General features: G+C 32.9%; 3 protein-coding genes and 2 pseudogenes across 3 annotated transcripts; 3 read left to right on the top strand and 2 right to left on the bottom strand.

Moving 5' to 3' along the window:
* Positions 1-2,868: 2,868 nt before the first annotated feature.
* LOC11439576 (peroxidase 7) lies at positions 2,869-4,317 on the bottom strand. The gene is made up of 2 exons (XM_003610537.4): positions 3,991-4,317; positions 2,869-3,807 (listed from the first exon to the last, which is right to left on the bottom strand). Exons 1-2 carry the CDS (start codon positions 4,246-4,248, stop codon positions 3,058-3,060), a joined length of 1,008 nt encoding a protein of 335 aa, XP_003610585.1. The 5' UTR covers positions 4,249-4,317; the 3' UTR covers positions 2,869-3,057.
* Positions 4,318-7,949: 3,632 nt separating this feature from the next.
* On the top strand, positions 7,950-9,549 carry LOC11439080 (putative F-box/FBD/LRR-repeat protein At1g66300; annotated as a pseudogene).
* A 2,052-nt stretch (positions 9,550-11,601) lies between these two features.
* On the bottom strand, positions 11,602-12,415 carry LOC11439079 (uncharacterized). Its single transcript, XM_003610534.3, has one exon. It carries the CDS (start codon positions 12,300-12,302, stop codon positions 11,727-11,729), a length of 576 nt encoding a protein of 191 aa, XP_003610582.1. The 5' UTR covers positions 12,303-12,415; the 3' UTR covers positions 11,602-11,726.
* Positions 12,416-15,119: 2,704 nt separating this feature from the next.
* LOC11444725 (cytochrome P450 71D8-like) lies at positions 15,120-16,931 on the top strand (annotated as a pseudogene).
* A 1,535-nt stretch (positions 16,932-18,466) lies between these two features.
* On the top strand, positions 18,467-20,776 carry LOC11437899 (cytochrome P450 71D8). Its single transcript, XM_003610532.4, has 2 exons — positions 18,467-19,398; positions 19,864-20,776. Exons 1-2 carry the CDS (start codon positions 18,505-18,507, stop codon positions 20,479-20,481), a joined length of 1,512 nt encoding a protein of 503 aa, XP_003610580.1. The 5' UTR covers positions 18,467-18,504; the 3' UTR covers positions 20,482-20,776.
* The last annotated feature ends 1,984 nt before the right edge of the window (positions 20,777-22,760 follow it).

Genomic DNA, 22,760 nt, shown 5'->3' with positions numbered 1-22,760 from the left:
TAAAAGACTTTAGATGATTTTGATGACTTTGATGATTTTAAAAGACTATTAAAGATTTCAATGGATTTAATTGATAAGATTTTAAAGGATTTGAAATGATTTTATGGATTTCAAAAGATTTTATGAATTTTAAGAAATAATTGAAAAAAAATATCATAACACACTCTTTCATAAAATCTCAATAAAGACTCTTATATTTATTTTACTTTATTTTTTACGGGAGAGCTAGAGAGAGAAGCAAGGAGAGATAGTAAAATCTCATAGATGATTCTGTGTGTAATTCTTACTCGTTAGTTATTAAATTTATTTCAACCAACCTATATGTCATCATAATATTAAAATTCAAGTCATCAATTCAAACGATTTTTTTTTTATTTTTTTATTTTAAGGAATCGATCCAAACGATCTTAAAAAGCCAAAAATTTTAATAGGTTGAGTGCACCCACAAAATCTAAAGATTTACAACCAAAATCTGCAATCATGAGCACAAAAAAAGTGGATGTTGCGAGCACAAAATTGTATTTGCTTTTCTTAGTTTAGCAACCTCTTCTAGACCAAAATTTTCAACTTTGCATATGGATTCAACAAGAAATATTTACTGTTTTTCGATGATGTAATCTGCTGCATTGCTAAGAATTAAGCCACCAAGAGCCATGTCAGTGAAGACATAAATGCAAGCAAGAAATTTTTCTATAGTGCTAATGGGAACAAGATCATTAAGATATTCTTTGGTTGGACCATATTCCATATCATGTCAATAACAAACTCCAATTACTCATTTAATCTAAGAGTAAGACGGCGACCTTCTAACTTTGACTTCATCAAATGGTTGTGCACTCCATTAACAATACTCACCGATCATTCATTTGATTTCAACAAATAACCACATAACCTAAATGAGCATTCACAGTTCCTTGACCATGCGTCTTGCTTCACGTTCTTCTTGTTTCCTTGGTACAGACCACCCATTTCACAAACTCGGTGGTCTTCGTCCATCACCATGATTTGATTTGTCAATAATTAAAGTAAATATGGCCGTTGATGCTTGATGATGAGCCTTATTAATCAAATCATCTCTTTAAAAAGTATTTCTCTATATATATCAACTTCATTATCAACAAATTTAGAACCATCGGGCTTAACAATGATCTCCTTAAAATCAACATTTGACTTCAAATCAATGGAAACCTCAACATCATTTGGTTCCACATCAATGGAAGAATCAACAATGTTTGGTTTCACATCAGTAAAAGACTCAATAATGCTTAGTTTCAATTCAACGGAAGCATCAACGTTGTATGAATTTGGATCAAGAGGGTGTTCAACCATAACTACAAATATCAAAATAAAATAAAAAAACTAAACTATAATTTAGAAACGTCAACAAATGGAATGAAAATTAAGTAATCAAGTTGCTGAATGGATCGGGAGTTAGGACATGATCCTGGTCCGAGACTTGACCCTTACCCTTGAAAATAGTAGTTCAACTGGAAAAAATGAGAATCAACCATGTAAATGGTTTAAAGATGTTTTATTTGTTCTTTGTTGTCATGTGAACGTAGAAATCTTTTAGCAATCATTTAATGATTATTTGAGACACTTTTTTTTCTAGAAAAAAAATAATTGAATTTTGGTGTGGATGATGAAAATGGAAGATTGATCGTGTATGTGATGGTTTGTAGTACATGTTTGGTGCCTGATAAATATGGAAAAAGCTTAATAGTGCGACTTGTGTTGTGGGAAATTCAACGAACAAATTATAACCATTGGATCATATACTTGCTTTTGATCTGCTTGATTTTTATTTACTTTTAAAATGTTAATAACAATTTGTCACCGTTAAGCCCATGTTTCGTGGCCAGTCCGCACTGTATTTCTTCGCACTAAATAGCAAGTCTCGATAAATATATCTGTAAAAGTAGATCTGATCGTAACTTCTGAACTTGAGAAATCGGATGTTACGAATTAAGACTCAACGGTATCGGTTCTTAAGTTCAAAGAGGGACAGTTTAGGATTTTTGAGGAGTGTATGAGCAATTGAGGTGGCCTAAAGAGTATTTTTCAACTCTTTTGTTCCACCAGCCGAAATCATTTTCAGCCCAAAACAATACCAGCCCATTCAACGTTTTCTCCAAATAAAAAACCCTATAAATATCCTATAAATACTCATTCAACTCTTTATGTCACATAAGAATTCGATGGAAGTAGATACCACCGATAAAGAGAAGAGAATCAAAATCAAGAAGCGATCGAAGATGTTAAAGTTTAACAAATACATCTACTAAGTTCTTAAGAAGGTTCATCCTGACATTGCTATCTCTGGTGAAGCCCTGGATATGATGAACACTCTTATAACAGACATGATGTTGAAGCTTGCTCAGAAAGCTTCCAAGCATAACAAAATACGTCACAAGAATTCACCACTGGTCGAGCCTGACATATCCGCTACGGTTTGTGAAGTCTTTCCTGAAGACATGGCTTTACAAGCTATCTTATCAGCTTTCAGATCTCAAAATAGAGAACCTGTTGAAGTCTTGTGTGATCGAATCACTAAGATGTAGATTCATAGATTGCTTCTAACAATGGTGGAGTTGATAGTTATATTTCCATTGATATTTGATACTAGTGAGATTGTTAAAAACCTAATTTCATATTCCAATGTTTTTTTCGATCGAGTTAAATTGTGGTTGCGGATGCAGCTATATGCCGCGACTAAATTTTCCTCGAATAGATCACGAAGTGGTATAGTATAGCTTTTAATTTTCAAAAAACTATTAAATTAAGATTAACATAGATAAACAAGTTTAATAACAAAAAAAATATAATGTATAAAAGAATATCACCTTGTATATTTATACTACCACCCTATTAAATCAGAAGTTAGGTCTCTTCCCTTTATGTTAATGATATTTGATACAAAATGATCCTCAATTATTATTATTATTATAAGTATTCAATCCTGCACCTCTTAAAGGTATACAACAAATGTAACTTTACAAAACTCAAGTACAACATTGTAACAATGAAATAAACAACACATGAAATAAAACAAATCAATTAAACACGATTGACATAATTGCAATTCACTCTGATCTCACCTTCATTAGGCCTGGTCAAAACTTGAACATTCCCAAGCTTCACCATTGACACAGCAAACTGACTTGTAAAAACAAAAGGTTGTGTTGCAAATAAATCCACAAAAGGAGATGTTCTTTTATCTGAAAACAACAATTGATCTGTTGACAACAATCCAGCCTTCCTCTTAAGGTTTGTGTAATAGGTTGTGTCAAAAGTCCTTGGTGTTATAACATCAAGGTGAACCAAATCCAAATCCTTTTTACATCTTTTCCTTAACATCTTCAAGTAATAGATGTTAAGTGATGGGTCAGGTTTACCAGTTCCATTGAAATTGTAAATCCTATTCATAACAGAATAACAAGTGCTTCTCCCAATTGTGTGTGAACCTGAGAGAGTAACCAAATCAAGCATGTCAAGTCCTCTTTCTTGAAAAAATCCAATCAAACCTGTGATATTTTCATGTCCTTGTGGAACCAAATTGGCTTCTTTGGCTATTGAAATCTTGCCGTCTTTTCGGCCGAATGGAACTTCCCAAAATGGTCCTCCTGCTAAAATGGTTGCATCTCTTGTAGCAGCAGTGAGAATGTCAGCACATGACACTGTTCTTGGACACCTTCTCTCTAGTTCAGCTTTGATTTCATCAATCAATTGGAACCCTCTCAAGGTTTTACTCGCAAAAGCAGTTCTCTCACTTCCCACATGGTTAAGTAAAATTGATCCATCACATCCCTGCATTTTAAATCAATAAGAAAAATTAGTCACTCTCTAATATCGATTTTAGTCTTTATTTTGAGAGACTAAGATTAATATTGTACATGATATAGATGTCAAAAATAATATGATATAATTGTGCAGACCAAAAATAAATGTAAACTTTAAAGAGAGATTGAGTTATGTGATTAATTAAATTACTCTAACGGCACAGTCATGAAAATGCAAGCGGATGATGGATGGTGCCAAGGTGGGGTCCTTCTTAACCCAAGCAAAAACTTTTTGTGAGATAATGCCTTCAGCATCTGGACATGTTGAATGATAGTGACCAATGGAAAGCAAGGCTTCAGGAGGTGGTAATAAGGGCTTCAATGATCTTTTAGGCATGAGACCATAGACATTGGTGCTTAGCTCTAAGATGATCACAAGAAGGAACAATGATAGGTAGTGGAACTTCATGTTGTTTCTTTAGCTAGCAATGTTTGGTTGTGTAATTGGTATATGATTGATGATGCATTGTGAGAATGTCATGCACGTATTTAAGGTAAAGATTTGATGATAAAACGTGGTATGCACTACTAACATACCAACGCGTTGATGTGCCACATTAATTGTGCTTTATAAAGTTTATATATGTCATTAATATTTTAACAATGGTTTTACTTGGTGAAGAAATATGGAGAGATAATGAGGTCTCATGTGACACCTAACTTCAGTTTAGCATTATTAATTAATTAATTAAAGTCAATCACATGATTCATCAAATTTGTGATTTTCATTTTCAATTTCAATTCTATTGAAAGGAAAATTGAGTATAGGTCGTATGCTCAAATCGTGGATTGTGTACATCAAAAAGTCTCCGTTTCTTCCACCCTCTCTGTATAAAAGTCACCACATAGAGAGCCCAATTTCTACTTCATTATCATCTTTAATAATCAATTCGGCAGGAACTGCAAGCTATTCATTGGCCGCAAATGGTTTGTCCATTTTTTTTTTCTTTCTTTCTAACAAGTGCCCTACGAGACTCTTAATTTGGAGGTCTTAAACGAGTTTCACATGAACATATCACTTTTTTGTAATTTTTTAATAATAGTACATAATAGGTATGCAACCACTCTAATAGAGACCCTGCAACAAAAAGTCTATATGAGTCTCACCAATAACTATTTATTTAAAACACTATTATCTATTTTATAATATTTAATTGCAATTGAAAAACAATAGTACAATGACAATGATTATTTTAAGAAAATGTAATGCGCGGGGTCCACTTAAACATTGAGTTCTTAAGTGAGATCCTAGGTCATAGAAGACCCTAAAAAAATATTCCACATTGACACTTATTAGGTACCAGGTCTTAAATGGTGAAGACCTCACCAATGTGAATGTTTTAAGGGCATTGTTTAAGAAATCCACAAAAAAAAATCATGTCTTAAAAATACATATCAAACACATGTTAAAGTCACAACCCTACAATTTTTAATGCAAAAGTTGCTATTTTTATATGCTTAAACAATACCCTTAAACACTTGTTAGCATTTTTCTATTTTTTTACAATTGAAAAAAATATTAGGTTGTCACTTTTATTTCTAGAAAAATTGTTGATATAATATAGACTACTTACAAGTTATTATTTTTGAGCGGGGCTTACAAGTTATTATTTTCACTTTGTAATAACTGTAATTATAATGTAGACAAGGGTTAATCACTAAAAAAATCATTCTTTTATCTTTCATTTATCATCTTTTTTTAATCTGCGTGAAATTATCACATACAAAAATTATTGTAAGTCGAAGGAATTATTTAATATTTATTTTAATGAAGGCTGTTATAATTAATTCTTCACTCGATTAAAAACTTTAAATTTTTTGTACCAAAAAAAAAAACTTTAAAATTTCAGGGAGAAGGCTGTTATTTATGACGTGTTAATCATGCCTATAAAATTTGGGAACTAAATTTGACATGTATGCTTATGCAAAACAAAATTTTATAGATGTCTCTATCACCTCAAAATTTGATTTATAAATTTGGATTTTCATTCTTTTGTTTTTTGAATTTTTTATACTTAAAAAATTCCTAATTAATCTATCTACTGTCGAAAATTTATGATTTTAGGTAAAAATTCATATTTTAATGTCCAAAACAAGTCTGAAATAAATCATAAAAAAAAAAATCAATAATTAAGTCATTTTTCTTGACTAATGTCTACGGAAAAAATAAAAGATCAAAAATAAAAAAACTTAAATTACTACCTTCGTCCCTATATATAAGATCATTTTGCTAAAATCACCGGAATTAAGAAAGTTGATATTTGTACTCCTTAAGAGAGTGAGTATTAAAGTTGTTTGTAATCACTATTGGTTTTACAATTTTATCCTTAAGAGGGGGAAGTTAGTTTATGTTTTCCATGTGCTATTTATTGTTGATTGAAGAAAAATATTGCACAATAGTGATTAGTAGCCGCAGCGCAGAGACTTGTTGGGTAGATGGGATATAATAAATATTGCACAATCATAAATTGCGTATAGAAACATGATACATGCATACATGCAACAATATATACTCCCTCCGTCCCAAATTGTATGACGTTTTGGGCATTTCACACATATTAAGAAGTGTAATTAATATTGTGTGGGAAAGAGATATTATGATTTATTTTACAAAATTATCATTAATAAATGATATGAGAAAGATAAATGAAAGAATTGAAAAAAGAAAGAGTAATAAATAGTTAAGGATATAATAGGAAAAGTAACATTAATGTTTCATTGGTATTCTAAAGTGACATACAATTTGAGACAAATATTTTTTCTAAAGTGACATACAATTTGGGACGGAGGGAGTATTAAGTCATAGAACAAGCAACGACTACGTTAGTATGTTAAATGATGTACTTTTATTGTTCAATTATAAATGTATTAGATGCAGATAGCAACATGATAGTTTCTCATAGAGCAGGGTATAATAAATATTGCACAATCATAAACTGCGTAAAAATGAAATTAGTTTACTAGCATATACAACGGAAAAACACTAAGGGTGTGTTTGTTTCAAGTTTACCAAATTTATTCCTAGGAATAACATTCCTTGGAATATAAAGATGGGAATTTTATTCCAAGGAATTTAGAAAAAATATGTTTGGTTAACTTTATAATATTCCTAGGAACCATAAAAATAGGGATTATAATAGGTAAACTATTTATGAATTTATTCCCATCTCCATGGGAACTTTATTCCCACCCTTTTTCATGGGAAATTTTTTCTATTCCCAGGAACATTTTATACCCGGGAATAAAATTTAGTAAACTTGTAACAAACAGAGACATATACATTCCAATCATTTTATTCCCGGGAATCAACAATTATAACTTGAAACAAACACACCCTATGTATAATAAATAGATACGTGTATATAAAGAAATAATTAATGTAGTTGAAAATAATAAATGAGTCTTATATTTAGGGATGGAGGTAGTACATGGTAGAATTTGTTTATATTTTTTTTTCGGTCAAGTAGCCTAGTATGGAGAAGTGGGGAATCCGGGGTTCGAACCCCGGCCCCTACACAAATTATCCTTGGTAGTTACCAATTGAGCTACACTTACGTGACAAATCTGTTTATTTTATTGTCTTACATTATTATCCTTCACATTTTCCTTGATCAATTTTTTTATTTTTTTATATTTTTGTCAGGTAGCCTAGTGGTTAGAATTCACCATTTTCAATGCGAATAAGTGGGGTGTCCGGGGTTCGAATTTTGTCCCCTGCATATAACAATGCATGTCAACTATGCTCACGGGGACAATTTTTTTATTTTTTTTAGTAAATATTACATGGTCAAATTAAATAGTTAACCCTAAAAAAAAAACGAACCCTAGAAATGCATGCCTCCATCCATTTGTTGTGAGTTATTCCCTTAGCGTTCCAATCCACAGCAGAAGTCGCAGACTCACACAACTCAACAGCAAAGTATCTCTCATTCCTTGACTTAATTTCATTGTTGTATAATTTTTCCTAAATTATTATCCTGCGTGACCCTTGAAAAATATTTTCTTGATATTTCTCTATAGAATTACTTATTCTGTTCAAAATGCTTTCTTGATACTGAAGAATTTTTTTTCCTTTTTAATGATTGATTATCGAAGGGAAAAAGAGGGCATGTCTGATTTTATCGAAGAGAGCATGAATGGAAAAAAGATGAAAAGAAGAATGCACTCTAATAATGAAGAAAGTGAAGACAGATAAAGTGACTTACCCGACAGTGTTCTCCTTCACATTTTATCATTTTTGAAGACCAAGCATGTCATTAGAACTTGTGTTTTGTCCACAAGATGGAGATATCTCTGGAAACATGTTCCAGCCCTTATTTTGCATTCCTCAACTTCATCATGGGTGAAGCATAGACAATTTGTCATATCCGTATCTAAGATTTCGACTCTTCGTGATAACTCAACTACATTGAACTCTTTTGATTTTGGATGTAATGAAATTATTGGGCCTGAAGTCATCCAAAAGATTTTAGATTATGTTTGTTCCCATAATACCCAACTCCAACAATTAAAAATCGCTATTCGTGGTGATTGTGGTCTAGTTAGGCCATGTGTTTCTTTATGTCAGGCTCTTACATCCCTGCAACTTTCAACTTTCCCTAAAGATATTTCCGAAATCTCTGATTTTGCCAGCATTAACCAGCTTGAGTCTAAAAACTTTCATCTTCTGCGGTGATGAAAACGGTTGTGCTGAGCCCTTTTTGGGCTTTACCAAGTTGAGTAGTTTGGTCATTCGTGTTTGTGAGGTAAGGGATGCACAAATTCTCAGGATATCAAGTTAGACACTAGGCAATTTAGATATGTGTTATAATTCATTTGAGTTTGCCAATATTGAGCTAGTTGCTCCAGATCTTTGTACCTTCACTTTTTTTGGTTCTTCTTTTCCGAAAGGAAAATGTTACATAAACACCCTTTATTCATACATCCCATTGTACATCCCATGTATTAGGGATATTTTGGTAAGTTCATCTCACAACCACAATTTATCTTCTATTTATGTGGGGTCTAGATTGCCACCTGTCAGAATTTTATGTGGGTGTAAAGGGTGTATTGCCACATGGAGTGGTACATGTATCACCACTCTTTCCGAAAATATGTGGGAGTGCTCTTTCTTCTGTTAAACAAGTAAATATTGGTGCACGAGCGATTTATGATTGGGTGAAGCCTCCTATGGTTCTATTGAGCTGGCTGCTAGACCTTGCTAGTGTAAGATCATTGAAAGTCTCTTTAACAACTCTTCAGGTACCTTGGCATGAATTTATGCTTCAATTTTACATTCATCTTAGGATTCTTTATTTTATTTCTACCATTTTTTTTTTCAAATCAATTGACTTACATAACTGGTCCTAATTCACCCTTATTCCTTATTGCTTAGATTCTCTCCTTAGTTCCCAATTTATTGGAGCTCAAACTCCCTTCTTTGTGTAACTTGAAGTCGACGGAAATAGAATTGGAACCACCTAAAGATGATATGGAATTACCCCACTTAATGAAAGAAGCCATGTTAAAGAAAGATGCTGCCGAGTCTTGCGAAGAAGCTACCAAGTTACAAAAAGCATTTGAAGCGGGTTTAAAACCACCTTCAATACCTGGAATAGTGGACTTCTTACTTCAAAACTCACCGTCGGCCAAAGTTGACATCACAACAAACTTCAAACCGGTAAATAAGGCCATTAACATCTCCCAATTCTTCTTTGTCTTCTTTAGTTGACATTGTTGTAACTAACTCATCAATATCATCTTCGTCCTCCACCTCTTCTTCAACGGGAGCTTCATCCTCTCCCCTCCTTCTTCTGATACTTGTTCATAAATTTTTTATTCCTTTTTCATCCCTTGTCCTACTACTACTTCATCACATTCTTCTTGAATATCAGCCACAAGATAAGGATCAGCCTTTGTAGTACTATAGGACAAATCATCATTGGAAGGTTGAGAATATTGAGAATACACTGAGTGAGAAGATGATGATGAGGTAGTAGTGGCTAGAAAAGCAAGGATGAGATTACAGATGAGAAACATGTATTTCCTTTCAAGTGTGTGAGTAAGCATGGAGAGAAAGCACGTTGAGACGCAAGCATTGAATGACTCATTCTGATCAGAGTGTATGTAGAAGGAAAAGTAACTGAATACAAACAAAGCAAATATAGAGACTGAGAAATTCCTGCTAACTGTCCGTTAAAACTAACAATCATTACTTTTTTGAGTTAAAATTATATATGATGAGTGATAGTAGTCTTTCTCCACGAAACCATTGATATTCCTGCTATTGTTGAAAGCTTTCCAAATCCTTTTGTTTTTCTTCATTTCAATTGAAGAAAAAGATACCCAATAATGAATCAAAAGAAACACACCATAGAGAACAAAAGAGACAAGTGAAAAGGAATAGATACCCAATAATATATGAGTTTTATTTCCACGGTGAAACAGAGCTTTGGAATCAAAGTGTTTCGTAAAAAAATAAAATAATGATTGTGACAGATTAATAATTAAAGTGAATTAGTAATTAAAGTTTAGCAAATATTAAACGAGCAACCATGGAAATCCAAAATTCATTTTGATTGAAAAGGGCCACGGCGGTGGAGGCTTGAAACAAATACAGAAACAATCTCCATCTTACCTTCCTTCTTCCATCGCTCATTGATGGGAATATGGGATACACTAAACGGCTTGACAGATTGAGGGGGCTCAAGGAGGAGGAGAGTGGTGATACCGCTTGAATGAGGGATGGAGTAGTGTTGCGGCACAGTGAGGTTGCATATGATTCAACCATAGTATGAAGGACAAAAGGAAGAGGGTCTGACATTTCTATTTTTCTAACGGAAGGTGGGCAACTCTTAACGGCAGGGGAGGTTAATGTCAATTGAGAAAATAGAGGGGTAGTAAGTGACATATACACATAGTTTAGGGGAGGTTAATGTATTTTCCCCTTATTCTTATAAAACTGATTTATAAGATGAATAGTGTTTCTCTATATAAACTATTTTTAAAGATTTATCTTTTTCAATGTGAAATAATGGTCTTGCTACAACTTACAAGAGGTTTTGCGGAACACTCGAATACGCAATACCAGACCTGTTACGGTTAATCAGCCCAAAAAATATAACATTGAAAAATGGAAAAAGTAGAAATGTCAATAAGCATTCAAGTATCTCCTTCCTCGGTAGATTTCCATATCCCAAGTTCTAAGACAATAGAATCCGGAATTCTTGTCATCTGTAGGTAAATAATGCAGTGCTTCAATCACCTACAAAAGTGATGTCCTTACCTGACAACATATGCTTAGTTCATAGACTATCACATTTGAATCCTATGCAGCTGCTGCATCATATAATTTGTTACATGATAGTTGGAGATAGGGAAATTCTAAACTCAAGTCCAACTAAAGTCAACACTTATGCAACAAGCGAGTAAGGTCCTCAAGGTTGACTAGGGTCAAGACAAACATCAAGGTTTAGAGAACACTCACATAGTACTTACAAACTAATCAACCAACAAAATCTTCACATCGGCGGCACAAATTAAATTTACGCTCTTATAGGGTATGTGTCAACTTCTTAGCAACTCAACCGACCTCCATTGTGTTGGCTATTGCGTAGCTAGAGAAAATAAGTGTATATTTGTTATCATAGGGTATAGTATAATTATGTTGAGCCTCCGCCCATCGCGATACCAAATATTCACTAAAAAACAACCATCTTATCCAAATATTATTAGATCAATTTACTTTTAAAATTTGAGTTGTACTTGTATCTAACTCAACTTATAAACATAATTTCAGGCAATTGTAATATCTCATTCCATTCAATGGAGGACTTTTAACCGAGTTTACTATGGTACAAATTAAATAAAACTATGGATTCAAAAACATTGCTTTGACAAATAAACTATCTAGTTTGCATAATCATAACTAAAATCAGAAACGCCAACCATAGCAGTAAGGACTTGAGAAACAATGTAGAAACCACCTCCAAGAATAGCAATGATGAGAATTGCAGTAATTGGATTCTTGAGAAGCTCAAATATAGGCACCAAAATAGTGTAAATTGCACCTGTACTAACAGTTAGTGCATACAAACCATACCTTCTCACGTTGTCCCAGAACTCTTCTTCCAGAAGTGGTCCTTCAGGTACAAAAGCCAATGCCTTTTGCTCATCCATTCCATTTAGAACCAACAAAATTCCAACAGAAACTGCTCCTATTATCACAATCCTTGAATTCTCATTTTCAAGAAATGGAAGTTTCATTGATGGTGCCCTTTGTGCATCTTCCACAGTTGGTGTGTGCTTGAGGGAAATTTGAGAAGCTTCTCTAAGTTTTATTGCATATTTAGAAGGTGGGTTTTTGAAGTTTTTAATGCCTAATACTTTGATGGGTTTGATAAATACTTTTGGAGTGAAAAGAGAACAAGAGGGGTTGGAGGAATTTGGAAGCTGGATCTTTAATTTCAGGCTGAGATTTTTCATCTTGGTTTCTTTTTCAATTCTAGCTATCACTCACATATGGATGGAGCTAACCTTTTAAGTGTATTCAACTTGTGGATGTAAATGAAGGTGTTTACAGCAATTCCTACCAATACAACCTTATCACCATTTGTTTATATTTTATTTGATTTTATGACTTATTACCTTATCTTGCATATACGCCCTCCAAGTGTAGGGACCTTCTCCCTATTATCAATTTTTATTATGGCGTCCTCGTAAGTTTAACTCAGTTGATATAGACAATGCATAATAATATATAAGGTTTGGGGTTCGAATCTCGACCACCAAATTTTTTTTATCATTATGGCATTACCCTCATTTGGATCCTATCCAACATGTATCCATCTTTCAGAGAAAAAAAAATGATGTGAGTGAAAGGTGAGATAAGATGAACGAAAATAATGAAATAATTAGAAGATAAAAAATAATTAAGAGAGATAGATGGAAATAAGATCTTGTAGAGAGATGTATATAAGTTTTGTGAGAGACTAGTGGGAAGTTTCTACTGTACGTGTGTACATTAAAGTGTGTCGGTACGTTCATGTGAGTTTGGCTCAGTAAAAAAGAACAATGTATAATATATACAAAGTTCTGGGTTTGAACTTCGGACACTATAAAATAAAATGAATTGGTACGCTTGTTTTTTAAATTAATAAATTAACAATGATTTTTTATAAAATAAAAAGTTTTTTATGGAAAAAAAAGTTATTTGACGACTTTTATAAGAATAAACATAATTTAATTGTTTAAAAGAAACATATTAAATTTTTTATATTTTGTGCTAAAAAATAATCAATATTCTGATAATAAAAATTCAAAATAATTAAATTTTATTTTTCCAACACTTTTAATAAATAAGATTTAGTTATCACTTTAATAAATAATTTAAGCAATAACTATACTTTAAAAGTTGTGTTTGGGATTGGCCTAGTGGTTGGCTTGGGATCTTGGAGTTTGCTCCTCCAGAGGTCTTCCTCTGGTGCCAATTTCGGTGGGCTAAGTCCATACAGAGCTTGCTCTGACTTTAAACGGGGCCCCACAAGTGGGCGGTGGGATTGGTTCCTTCGGATTAATCGATTCTTGAATCGAATACCGAATTTTCAAAAAAAAATTGTGATATTATTTTATAAATATGATAATTTTTTTTTACAATATTCTTGTAATAGAGACCGAATAGCATGTCATTTATTTAAATGATCTTATTAATTATAGGAGGATGATTAATTTAGTGAAGTGAAAAACAATAAATAAAAGTAATGAAAAATAATAAATGTTTTAATGATATCCAGGCGTCTCCGATGTGAGCATATATATTATTAAACATTTTATCTCTTCTGGTTTCTACATTTAATTCTCTCTATTTTATTTTATTTTCAATGGTCATGATTTCATTGGATTCTACCGTCACCGCAAAGAATCTAGTCCTTGTATTAGGTCCTTTAGGCTATGTTTGGATAAGAAGAGAATGTAAAAGGAAAGATAGTGAAAGGAAAGATGGTATGAGGAAAGAAAGGGAATGGAAAGTGAAATGATTGTTTTGGTTATTTGGTTTAATAGAAAGTGGATTAGAAAATTGGAGGAAAGAAAGATATATTTTTTCTAATTGATATAGATACCCTTGTATATATACACACCCCTCTAGAAATAAAAAAACAATAAAAATAGGGGTGCTTTTGACTTTTCAAACAAAAGTTCTTGTTTCCCCAACCTTTCGTCCATATTGCTGTGAAAAGGTTTTTAGCGTGGGACCCATGTGTCTCATTCTAATTTTCTTAGTTAGTTTTAATTGTTCCAAACCATAAAAAATGCTTATTTTCTTTGTCTTTCTCTCCCCCTCACTATCTTTCCATGGAAATAAACACACCCCTAATTTTGCTTATCAATCAATATCTAGCATAACAGGGGTTCACACTCCGATCAAATTTCTGACACCCTTACCACTAGCACTAGGTAATTTGGGTTATCTTTTAAGAGTAGTGATATTTTAACAACCATTTTGATACAATCTTTGAGACAACGTTGTTGTTTTCTTTGTACATTGGTCAAAAAATTTATAGAGAGAAAAAGGAAGAGAGAGAATAAAAACATAATGCGAGTATGAGAGAGAAAATTGTACAAAAGTTATACCAAAATGGTTATACAAATATCATTTCTCATTTTTTTAATTTTGCGGACCAAAAATATTTAGTTTTTTCCTATTTATTTAAATTTAAGGACCAAAATCATGAAATTAGAAATTAAGAGACTAAAACTACAAATTTGATAAAACAAGGGACTAAAAATACAATTAAATCTTCATTGCAGTAACACCGCTTGAATATCTGCCACCAAGTACACTTTCAAAGGGTAAGACACATTGACTCTCTTTTTCCAATGGTATTTAAACGGTTCGGCGAGCTGGGGACACAATTCATAATATCCCGTATTTTTTAGATTTTTTTTTTTTGAACAATCCCATATTATTTTAGATGAATGACGATTATTTTGTGACAATTGTCGAGACAATTTTTTTCTCTCATTTTATCGATAAAAAACAATAAGATACTGTACCAAAAAAAAAAAGAGATAAAGAAGAAAAGAAAGATTAATAATACAATGTGAATGTGAGTATAAAAGATAAAATTGTTGAAAAATTATAATAAAATAATTGTATAAATATCATTTCTCATTTATTATGCTATCAAATAAATAAATAAAAGTACCCCTAAAAAAAAAGTAATTCACCCAAAAAAAGTATATACGGGTAGTAGGCGAGAAGATCAATTTCAAAGTGGTAATTCACACTGTACTATAGTCGTCTATGCCATGGAATTGAAATCTTCCTTACTCATCATTTCCTCATTCATCTTCTTCTTGCCCCTTTTGTTAGCAAAAACTTATAAGTAGAAATTCAAAGTAACAAGCGAAATCACTTCCACACCATACACTTCGAAATCTGTCAAAAATATGGACCTCTTATGCATCTTCAGCTAGGTGAAATTTCTACAATAGTTGTCTCATCCCCTGATTTAGCCAAAGAGATATTGAAGACACGTGATCTTGCTTTTGTTCAAAGGCCAAAACTCATTGCTCCTAATATATTAGCCTATGATTCAACTGGTATTGTCTTTGCTCCATACGGTGATTATTGGAGACAAATGAGGAAAATATGTACATCAGAACTTCTTATATTAGTGCTAAAAGGGTTCAATCTTTTTCTTCCATTAGAGAAGATGAGGTAGAAAAGCTTATACAATCCATTCAAGGTTCACTTTCACTACCACTTGATGTTACTAAAATAGCTTTCTCTTTGGTAAGTACCTTTGTTTCAAGAGCGGCGTTTGGTTAAAAATCTAAATATGAAGATGAACTTCTATGTTTGCTCAAGGAATCAGTGGAAATGGCGAGTGGTTTCGATGTTGTTGATTTGTTCGCTTCATTCAAAGCTATTCATTTTATTACTAGGACTAAAGCTAGATTGCAGAGTATGCAGAAGAAGTCGGATAAAATTTTAGAAAGCATTATCAACGAGCATCAAACAAATTCAATCCATGCCGGCATGCAAGATGAAAATTTAGTTGATGTTCTTTTGCGCGTTCAACAAAGTGGCTATCTCGAGGTCCCAATCACACAAGAGAATGTCAAAGCCGTAATATGGCTTAGCTAATAAACTTTAATCTGTATCAAGTTTTTCAATCGCGTTGCAAAAATTGATCGCGTAACAATCATTAGTACTTAAGAGAATCATAATTGTGTTTCCGTCACAAGTCATAACCTTGTTTTAAACGTTAATCTCTATTTTTGTGTCAACGTAGTGGTGAGAGGTCGACCTTACAACCTCAAGCAACCAAGTTCACATCCTGTGTAGGATAAATGTAAAAATTTTAATAATAATTTATCTCGTGCCAATTTTTTTTTGGTATATTATTGTTTTCTTCAATGCAAACATATGGTTTATTTTGTTATGATCACAAGCTTTTTTTAACATAATGTATGTGGAATTGAACAGGACATGTTTGTGCCGGAAGTGATACTTCAGCAGGAACAATAGACTGGGCAATGTCAGAGTTGATGAAAAACCCAAGAGTGATGAAGAAGGCACAATCTGAAATAAGAGAAACCTTTAAAGGTAAAAAGAGAACATATGAGAGTGATCTACAAGAACTTAGTTACTTGAATTCAGTGATCAAAGAAACTATGAGGTTACATCCACCTGCTACTTTGCTTATAAGAGAATGCAGGGAAGCATGCAACATAGGTGGATATGAAATACCAATAAAGACTAATGTGTTAGTAAATGCTTGGGCAATGTGAAGAGATCCCAAATATTGGTATGATGCAGAGAAGTTTATACCTGAGAGGTTTCATGACAGTAAATATTTTGATTTTAATAAAGTGAATAGTAATAATAATAACTTTGAATACATCCCTTTTGGAGGAGGAAGAAGAATGTGTCCAGGAATTTTGTTTGGCTTAGCTAATATTGAGCTTCCTCTTGCTGCATTATTGTATCACTTCAATTGGGAACTTCCTAATGGAATGAAACCAGAGGACTTGGATATGACTGAAGCCTTTGGAGCTGTTGTGGCTAGGAGAAACAACCTGTATTTGATTCCAACTCCATATATTTGATTATTCCCTTCAAAAAACTCATTGTCAGCACTTGTCCCTCCTATAAAGATGGTTTTCTGCCGTTAAGATTTTTGTCAATAAGAATATGAATCAACGGTGCTCTCGGAACACTAGTTAATAAGGAAGTCAAAAAAAAGAAAACTTTAAGTTGAAAATATCACATTTTAGAATTTTGAGGAGCTTCAATAAAATAAAGGAAAATATAGATAGACATCCTTTTTCCGTACCACTCTTGTACACACCCAATGTGGGAGGGTATTTTGGTAATGTGTAACAAATGATATGTAGTTATTTTGAACTCACATTGCCACATGTTGCATTTATGTGTGGGGGTTTACGGGGTGTATGTAGGGATGAGAATAGACTAGGCCGAGCTAGGCTTTGCAAGGCCTAAGCCTGGCCTGCCATATTTTTTTAAAGCCAAAGTCTGGTCTGTAGCCTGTCATAAGCCTACTTTTTAGGCCTGAGCCTGGCCTTTTGAAAGCCTGATATGACCTGCTAGCCTGTTTAAAAGCCTATATCTTATGAACATCTTTAAATAACCAATGTGATCTAAGTTTAAGTGGACTAGCGAAATAATAGTTCAATTAGATTAAACTCTCTTTTGATAATCAACACGAGGTTTTAGAGAATTCGACTATATATTGTATCATATTTCTATTTTAGTTTATATGATACATTTATATAGGCAAACAATTAATGTATATTAATAAAGCTTAAATTATTGAAAAAGTTTACAACAATAATAATAATAAATAATATTATTCATATTACTTAAATAGGTCGGCCTAATAGGCTTAAGAGGCTTTTTGAGAGGCCTGTGGCCTGACCTTTTAAGCTAAATATATAGGCTTAGAAAAAAGCCTAGACCTTCTCTATTTAAGAAAAAAGCCTGGCCTAGGCTAGGTCGTAGACCCCTGTAAGCCGGCCTGACCTATTCCCATCCCTAGGTGTATGCCACCTATGTGTGTCTATGTATAAGCACTCATAAAATAAAGATGATGTCGTGATTTTGTCAAACTCATCTTTTATCATACATGAAGAAGTTTTGACGTGGAGGGAAGGGATGCAAAATATTTCTATCAAAAATCCAAAATACATTAGATACAATCAATCTTAAAGTTGCCTTCATGTGGATTATGTAATTCAAAACTTAAAAACACTTTTCAGATTATATAATTTGAATTATCCATCACATGTCCACTGTTCAAATCATTTGAACAGTGGACATACACCTCTTTTTTCCTTATCTTAAACCAATTGAGTTATCTTATCCAACCCCTCATATCCGATACTATTTAAATGTGTTTTAATCCCCATTGGATAGTGTTAGCCACTACAGGTAATTTGAGTTGTTTTTGTACTTTATATACTGCAAAATATGTTTTTTTCGTTTTTTTCTGTTAACCACTACAGGTAATTTGATACTTGTTTAATACAACATGCAACAATTCACTATCACTTTTTGTCGTTGTCTTTGTCTTCAATATACTAAATATAGTAATATCCTGGCGAGAGAAGACTTGGACATAGATCAGTCTCAAGGTCATAAGTGCCAATTTCACTGTATGCCATGGAATTCAAATTTTCCTTCCTCATCATTTCCTCATTCATCTTCTTGATACTTTGTTTAACAAAGATTTATAAGCAGAAAATCAAAGTGAAGAACGAGGTTCATAAACTTCCACCAGGACCATGGAAGCTTCCTTTAATAGGAAACTTGCATCAACTAGCATTAGGAGGATCACTTCCACATCATACTCTTCGAGATCTATCCAACAAATATGGACCTCTTATGTATCTTCAGCTTGGTGAAATTTCTGCAGTGGTTGTTTCATCTCCTGATTTGGCCAAAGAGATAATGAAGACACATGATCTTTCTTTTGTTCAGAGGCCAGAACTCCTAGCTCCTAAAATATTATCATATGATTCAACAGATATTGTTTATGCTCCATACGGTGATTATTGGAGACAGATGAGGAAAATATGTACATCACAGCTTCTTAGTGCTAAAAGGGTTCATTATTTTTCTTCCATTAGAGAAGAAGAGGTGCAAAAGCTCATACAATCAATTCAAGTTTCACTTTCACTACCACTTAATGTTACTAAAACAGCTTTTTCTTTGGTAAGTACCTTTGTTTCAAGAGCAGCATTTGGTAAAAAATCTAAATATGAAGATGAACTTTTGAGTTTGCTCAAGCAAACAGTGGAAATGGCAAGTGGGTTTGACCCTGCTGATCTGTTCCCTTCATTTAAACCTATTCATCTTATCACTCGGACGAAAGCTAAATTGCAGAATATGCAAAAGAAGCTGGATAAGATTTTAGAAAGCATTATCAAAGAGCATCAATCAAATTCAATCCATGGCAAACAGGGTGAAAATCTAGTTGATGTTCTTTTGCGCGTTCAGCAAAGTGACAATTTCGATATCCCTATCACAGACGACAATGTCAAAGCCGTCCTGTGGGTTAGTTGTTAAAACTAGATCTATACTTTGTAATTTATCATAAACATGACATGTATTAAATCTTTCAATTGTGTTCGTCGGTCGCAATATTGATTGCTTCACAAACGAATTCTGGAATTTGGATTAGTGAAGGCAATATCATATAGTCGTGTTTAAGTTGTAGAGGTATAAAAAAACCATGATGTTGCAATCACAAGTTATAACCTTTTTTTAAAAACCTTAATCTTTATTACTGTCTCCTACAATGCAAACATCATATCGGGGAAAATGCAATAAGGTGATGAGTGCTACCTTTTTATAAACTCATTTCGGACTAGGTGCGTAGATAGAAATGATGGGTGATTCTGAATAAACTCTTTCAATTCTTGTATCTATGTAAGATTTGAGTTTTTTTTAATGCATCATGTGATTTTTTGTTGTTAAGGTGATAAGTTGTTTTAACATAGTATATGTGGAAATGAGCAGGATATGTTCGCTGCTGGGAGTGATACTTCAGCAACAGTAATAGAGTGGGCTATGTCAGAGTTGATGAAAAACTCAAGAGTGATGAAGAAAGCACAATCCGAAATAAGAGAAGCTGTTAAAGGGAAAAAGAGAATATATGAGAGTGATCTACATGAACTTAGTTACTTGAAGTCAGTGATCAAAGAAACCATGAGGTTACACCCACCTTTTACTTTGCTTCCAAGAGAATGCAGGGAAGCTTGCAACATAGATGGATATGAAATACCAATAAAGACTAGCGTGATAGTAAATGCATGGGCAATTGGAAGAGATCCCAAACATTGGTATGATGCAAAGAAGTTTATACCTGAAAGGTTTAATGATAGTACTGGTTTTGATTTTAATAAATTGAACAATAATAATAGCTTTGATTACATGCCTTTTGGGGGAGGAAGAAGAATGTGTCCGGGAATTTCGCTTGGCTTAGCTAATATTGAGCTTCCTCTGGCTGCATTGTTGTATCACTTCAATTGGGAACTTCCTAATGGAATGAAACCAGAGGACTTGGATATGACTGAAGCCTTTGGAGCTGCAGCGGCTAGGAGAAATGGCCTGTATTTGATTCCAACTCCACATTGATTCAGCGATGTTATTTATCACGAGGACAAAAATCGTGAAACCATCACGAAACATGTATTATAGTTAAAATGACTCAGTGGCAGATGTCCGGAATTAACAAAAATCAGGTAAGCAGGTAACTAAAATATACACTTATCGTGATGGATTCGTGCATTTTTTTCCGCTATACATATCATTTCCCTTCTTTGCTAATCATAGCATTTTCCTATTTGATTATTCCCTTCAAAAAATTATCGTCAGCACTTGTAACAAAAATTCATTGTCAGCACTTTATTCTATTTGAGATCATCCAATATATTTCCCTTTTGCTATGCATTTTGCAAACATAGATCCTCTGCAACTACAATACAATCATATTTTGTTGTCATATTCTAGACTTTTTGTATAAATTAAAATGTAACACTATCCAACGTTGTGCAGCAGATGCGATACATATTTATTGCTAGAACAGAAAAAGTTTGCCACATTCATTTAACTTTATTCGTCTGTCTCTTTTTTTGGCACAACTTTATTTGTCTTTTTTTTTTAAGTTTATTTGTCTGTATTTAACATCTGTCAATAAGAATATGAATCAACAGAGAGACAGCCCCATATATAATTTTCAATAGTAAAACAAGTTTTGATGCATAGTATCTTTCTCGTGGCATTTTTCTTATAAAAATCTTTTAAATTCTTTGTATATATTGAATTTGACTTATAAAATCTTTTCAAAACTTCAACAAACTTAATATATCATTTGATCCCTTAACTTATTTTTGATTTTCAATTTGGTCCCATAACTATAAAATGTCTCAATTTGGTCCCGTAAATCTTATGCCGTTTACTATTTTGGTCCTCCCCGTTAGTATTTTGTAAAATCTGTTAATTCATTTCCACGTGTCATTTAAGATTGGTGATCAACGGTTGAATTTAAAAAGCACACATGGCATACCGTGGGCTCACAACATATGATAACTCTTTTTTTTTTATTTTTTTTTATTTTTTATTTTTATGAATTTCCCATTCCCAAAATCATTCACTCCACCATAACCATCCCAAAAGAAAAGTTCAGATTCATTCTTTTCAAACAAGCAAAGTTGTGTCACACGGAGACTCGATTTTATCATAAGCAATTCCATTCTTTTTAAAAGAAGAGTTCATAACCAGCAAGGATTCCCAATTCTAATTACATGATCTCATAAAAACAAGTAATAAATTGAGAAAGAATGTTCAATTACGAAAATTACAAGTAAATCAATTATACAGTTTGTCAAAAAATCAGTACAGTTATACAAATAAAAGCTTTTGTGCAGATCTAGAATGAATAAGATTCTAAGAGGAGGAAAGAAAAACAAGAGGTTAGATATGTTTTGAACACACAGATTTATAACGGTACACGAGGTTCTTTTATAGAATGAATAATGATTTGGATTATTGTTTGTTATGTTGCTTCTGTGAAGGTTCGATGAAGAAGAAAGACAAGGTTTCTATAGATTTTCATGAATTTGATAAGTGGGTTTGATTGTGAGTTAGATGATGGTGGTGGTGTTTATTCCAGATTTAATGATTTGATTATATGGTTTTTGATTAAGTTGAAATGATGAATTTTTGAAAGGAAAAAAATTCGATTTTTTTATGAAGGTTATATGAAGATGAGGAGGGAAGAAGATGACAATAGAAGTTATAATATGTTGTGAGTTCACGGTATGTCATGTGTGCTTATTAAATCTAATCGTTTATCACCAATCTTAAATGACACGTGGAAATGAGTTAACAGAGTGAGGACCAAAATAATAAACGACATAAGAGTTATGAGACCAAATTGAAACACTTTATAGTTAGGGGACTAAATTAAAAATCAAAAATAAATTAAGGACCAAATGATAATGTATTAAGTCTTTTTCTTTCTAGATAATGAATTTGACTTGTGAGAGATTATTAATGTATGAGTAAAAAATAACACTTCTGTACTTTATAACCCAAAGGTCAACCCAGATTGGTCCCAACTTCAACATGGTCCCTGTTTTTCTTACCAGATTATTTTGAGTTTGGATGAGACTCAACCTGAAACTTATAGATTGGGATGACTTAAAGCACCATGTCGGATTTTGTGTGCCCCCTAGTTTATTAATATGTATATGTCCAGCTCTAGTAGCGGCAGACTATTTTTTTTTTTTAAAGCTGAGTGCCAGATTAATATTAATAATATCGCATTACTATATATTAATTATTTTAACTTTTTTTACAAAAGAAGGCGAAATGCCCAAAGAAAACTAAGAAACTAGCCAAATATTATTAGG

This window comes from Medicago truncatula, chromosome 4 (assembly GCF_003473485.1).
Source record: "Medicago truncatula cultivar Jemalong A17 chromosome 4, MtrunA17r5.0-ANR, whole genome shotgun sequence".
Classification (NCBI taxonomy): domain Eukaryota; kingdom Viridiplantae; phylum Streptophyta; class Magnoliopsida; order Fabales; family Fabaceae; genus Medicago; species Medicago truncatula.
The sequence above is the reverse complement of the archived record's forward strand: the minus strand, read 5'-3'. Positions and strand labels throughout refer to the sequence as shown.

Bases quoted from the DNA above. Each gene is read 5' to 3' on its own strand.
- LOC11437899 (XM_003610532.4), top strand. From the start codon at position 18,505: ATGGAATTCAAATTTTCCTTCCTCATCATTTCCTCATTCATCTTCTTG. The intron at 19,399-19,863 runs GTTAGTTGTTAA...GGAAATGAGCAG, and splicing joins ATGTCAAAGCCGTCCTGTGG to GATATGTTCGCTGCTGGGAG.
- LOC11439576 (XM_003610537.4), bottom strand. From the start codon at position 4,248: ATGAAGTTCCACTACCTATCATTGTTCCTTCTTGTGATCATCTTAGAG. The intron at 3,808-3,990 runs GTAATTTAATTA...TTTAAAATGCAG, and splicing joins TTCATGACTGTGCCGTTAGA to GGATGTGATGGATCAATTTT.
- LOC11439079 (XM_003610534.3), bottom strand. From the start codon at position 12,302: ATGAAAAATCTCAGCCTGAAATTAAAGATCCAGCTTCCAAATTCCTCC.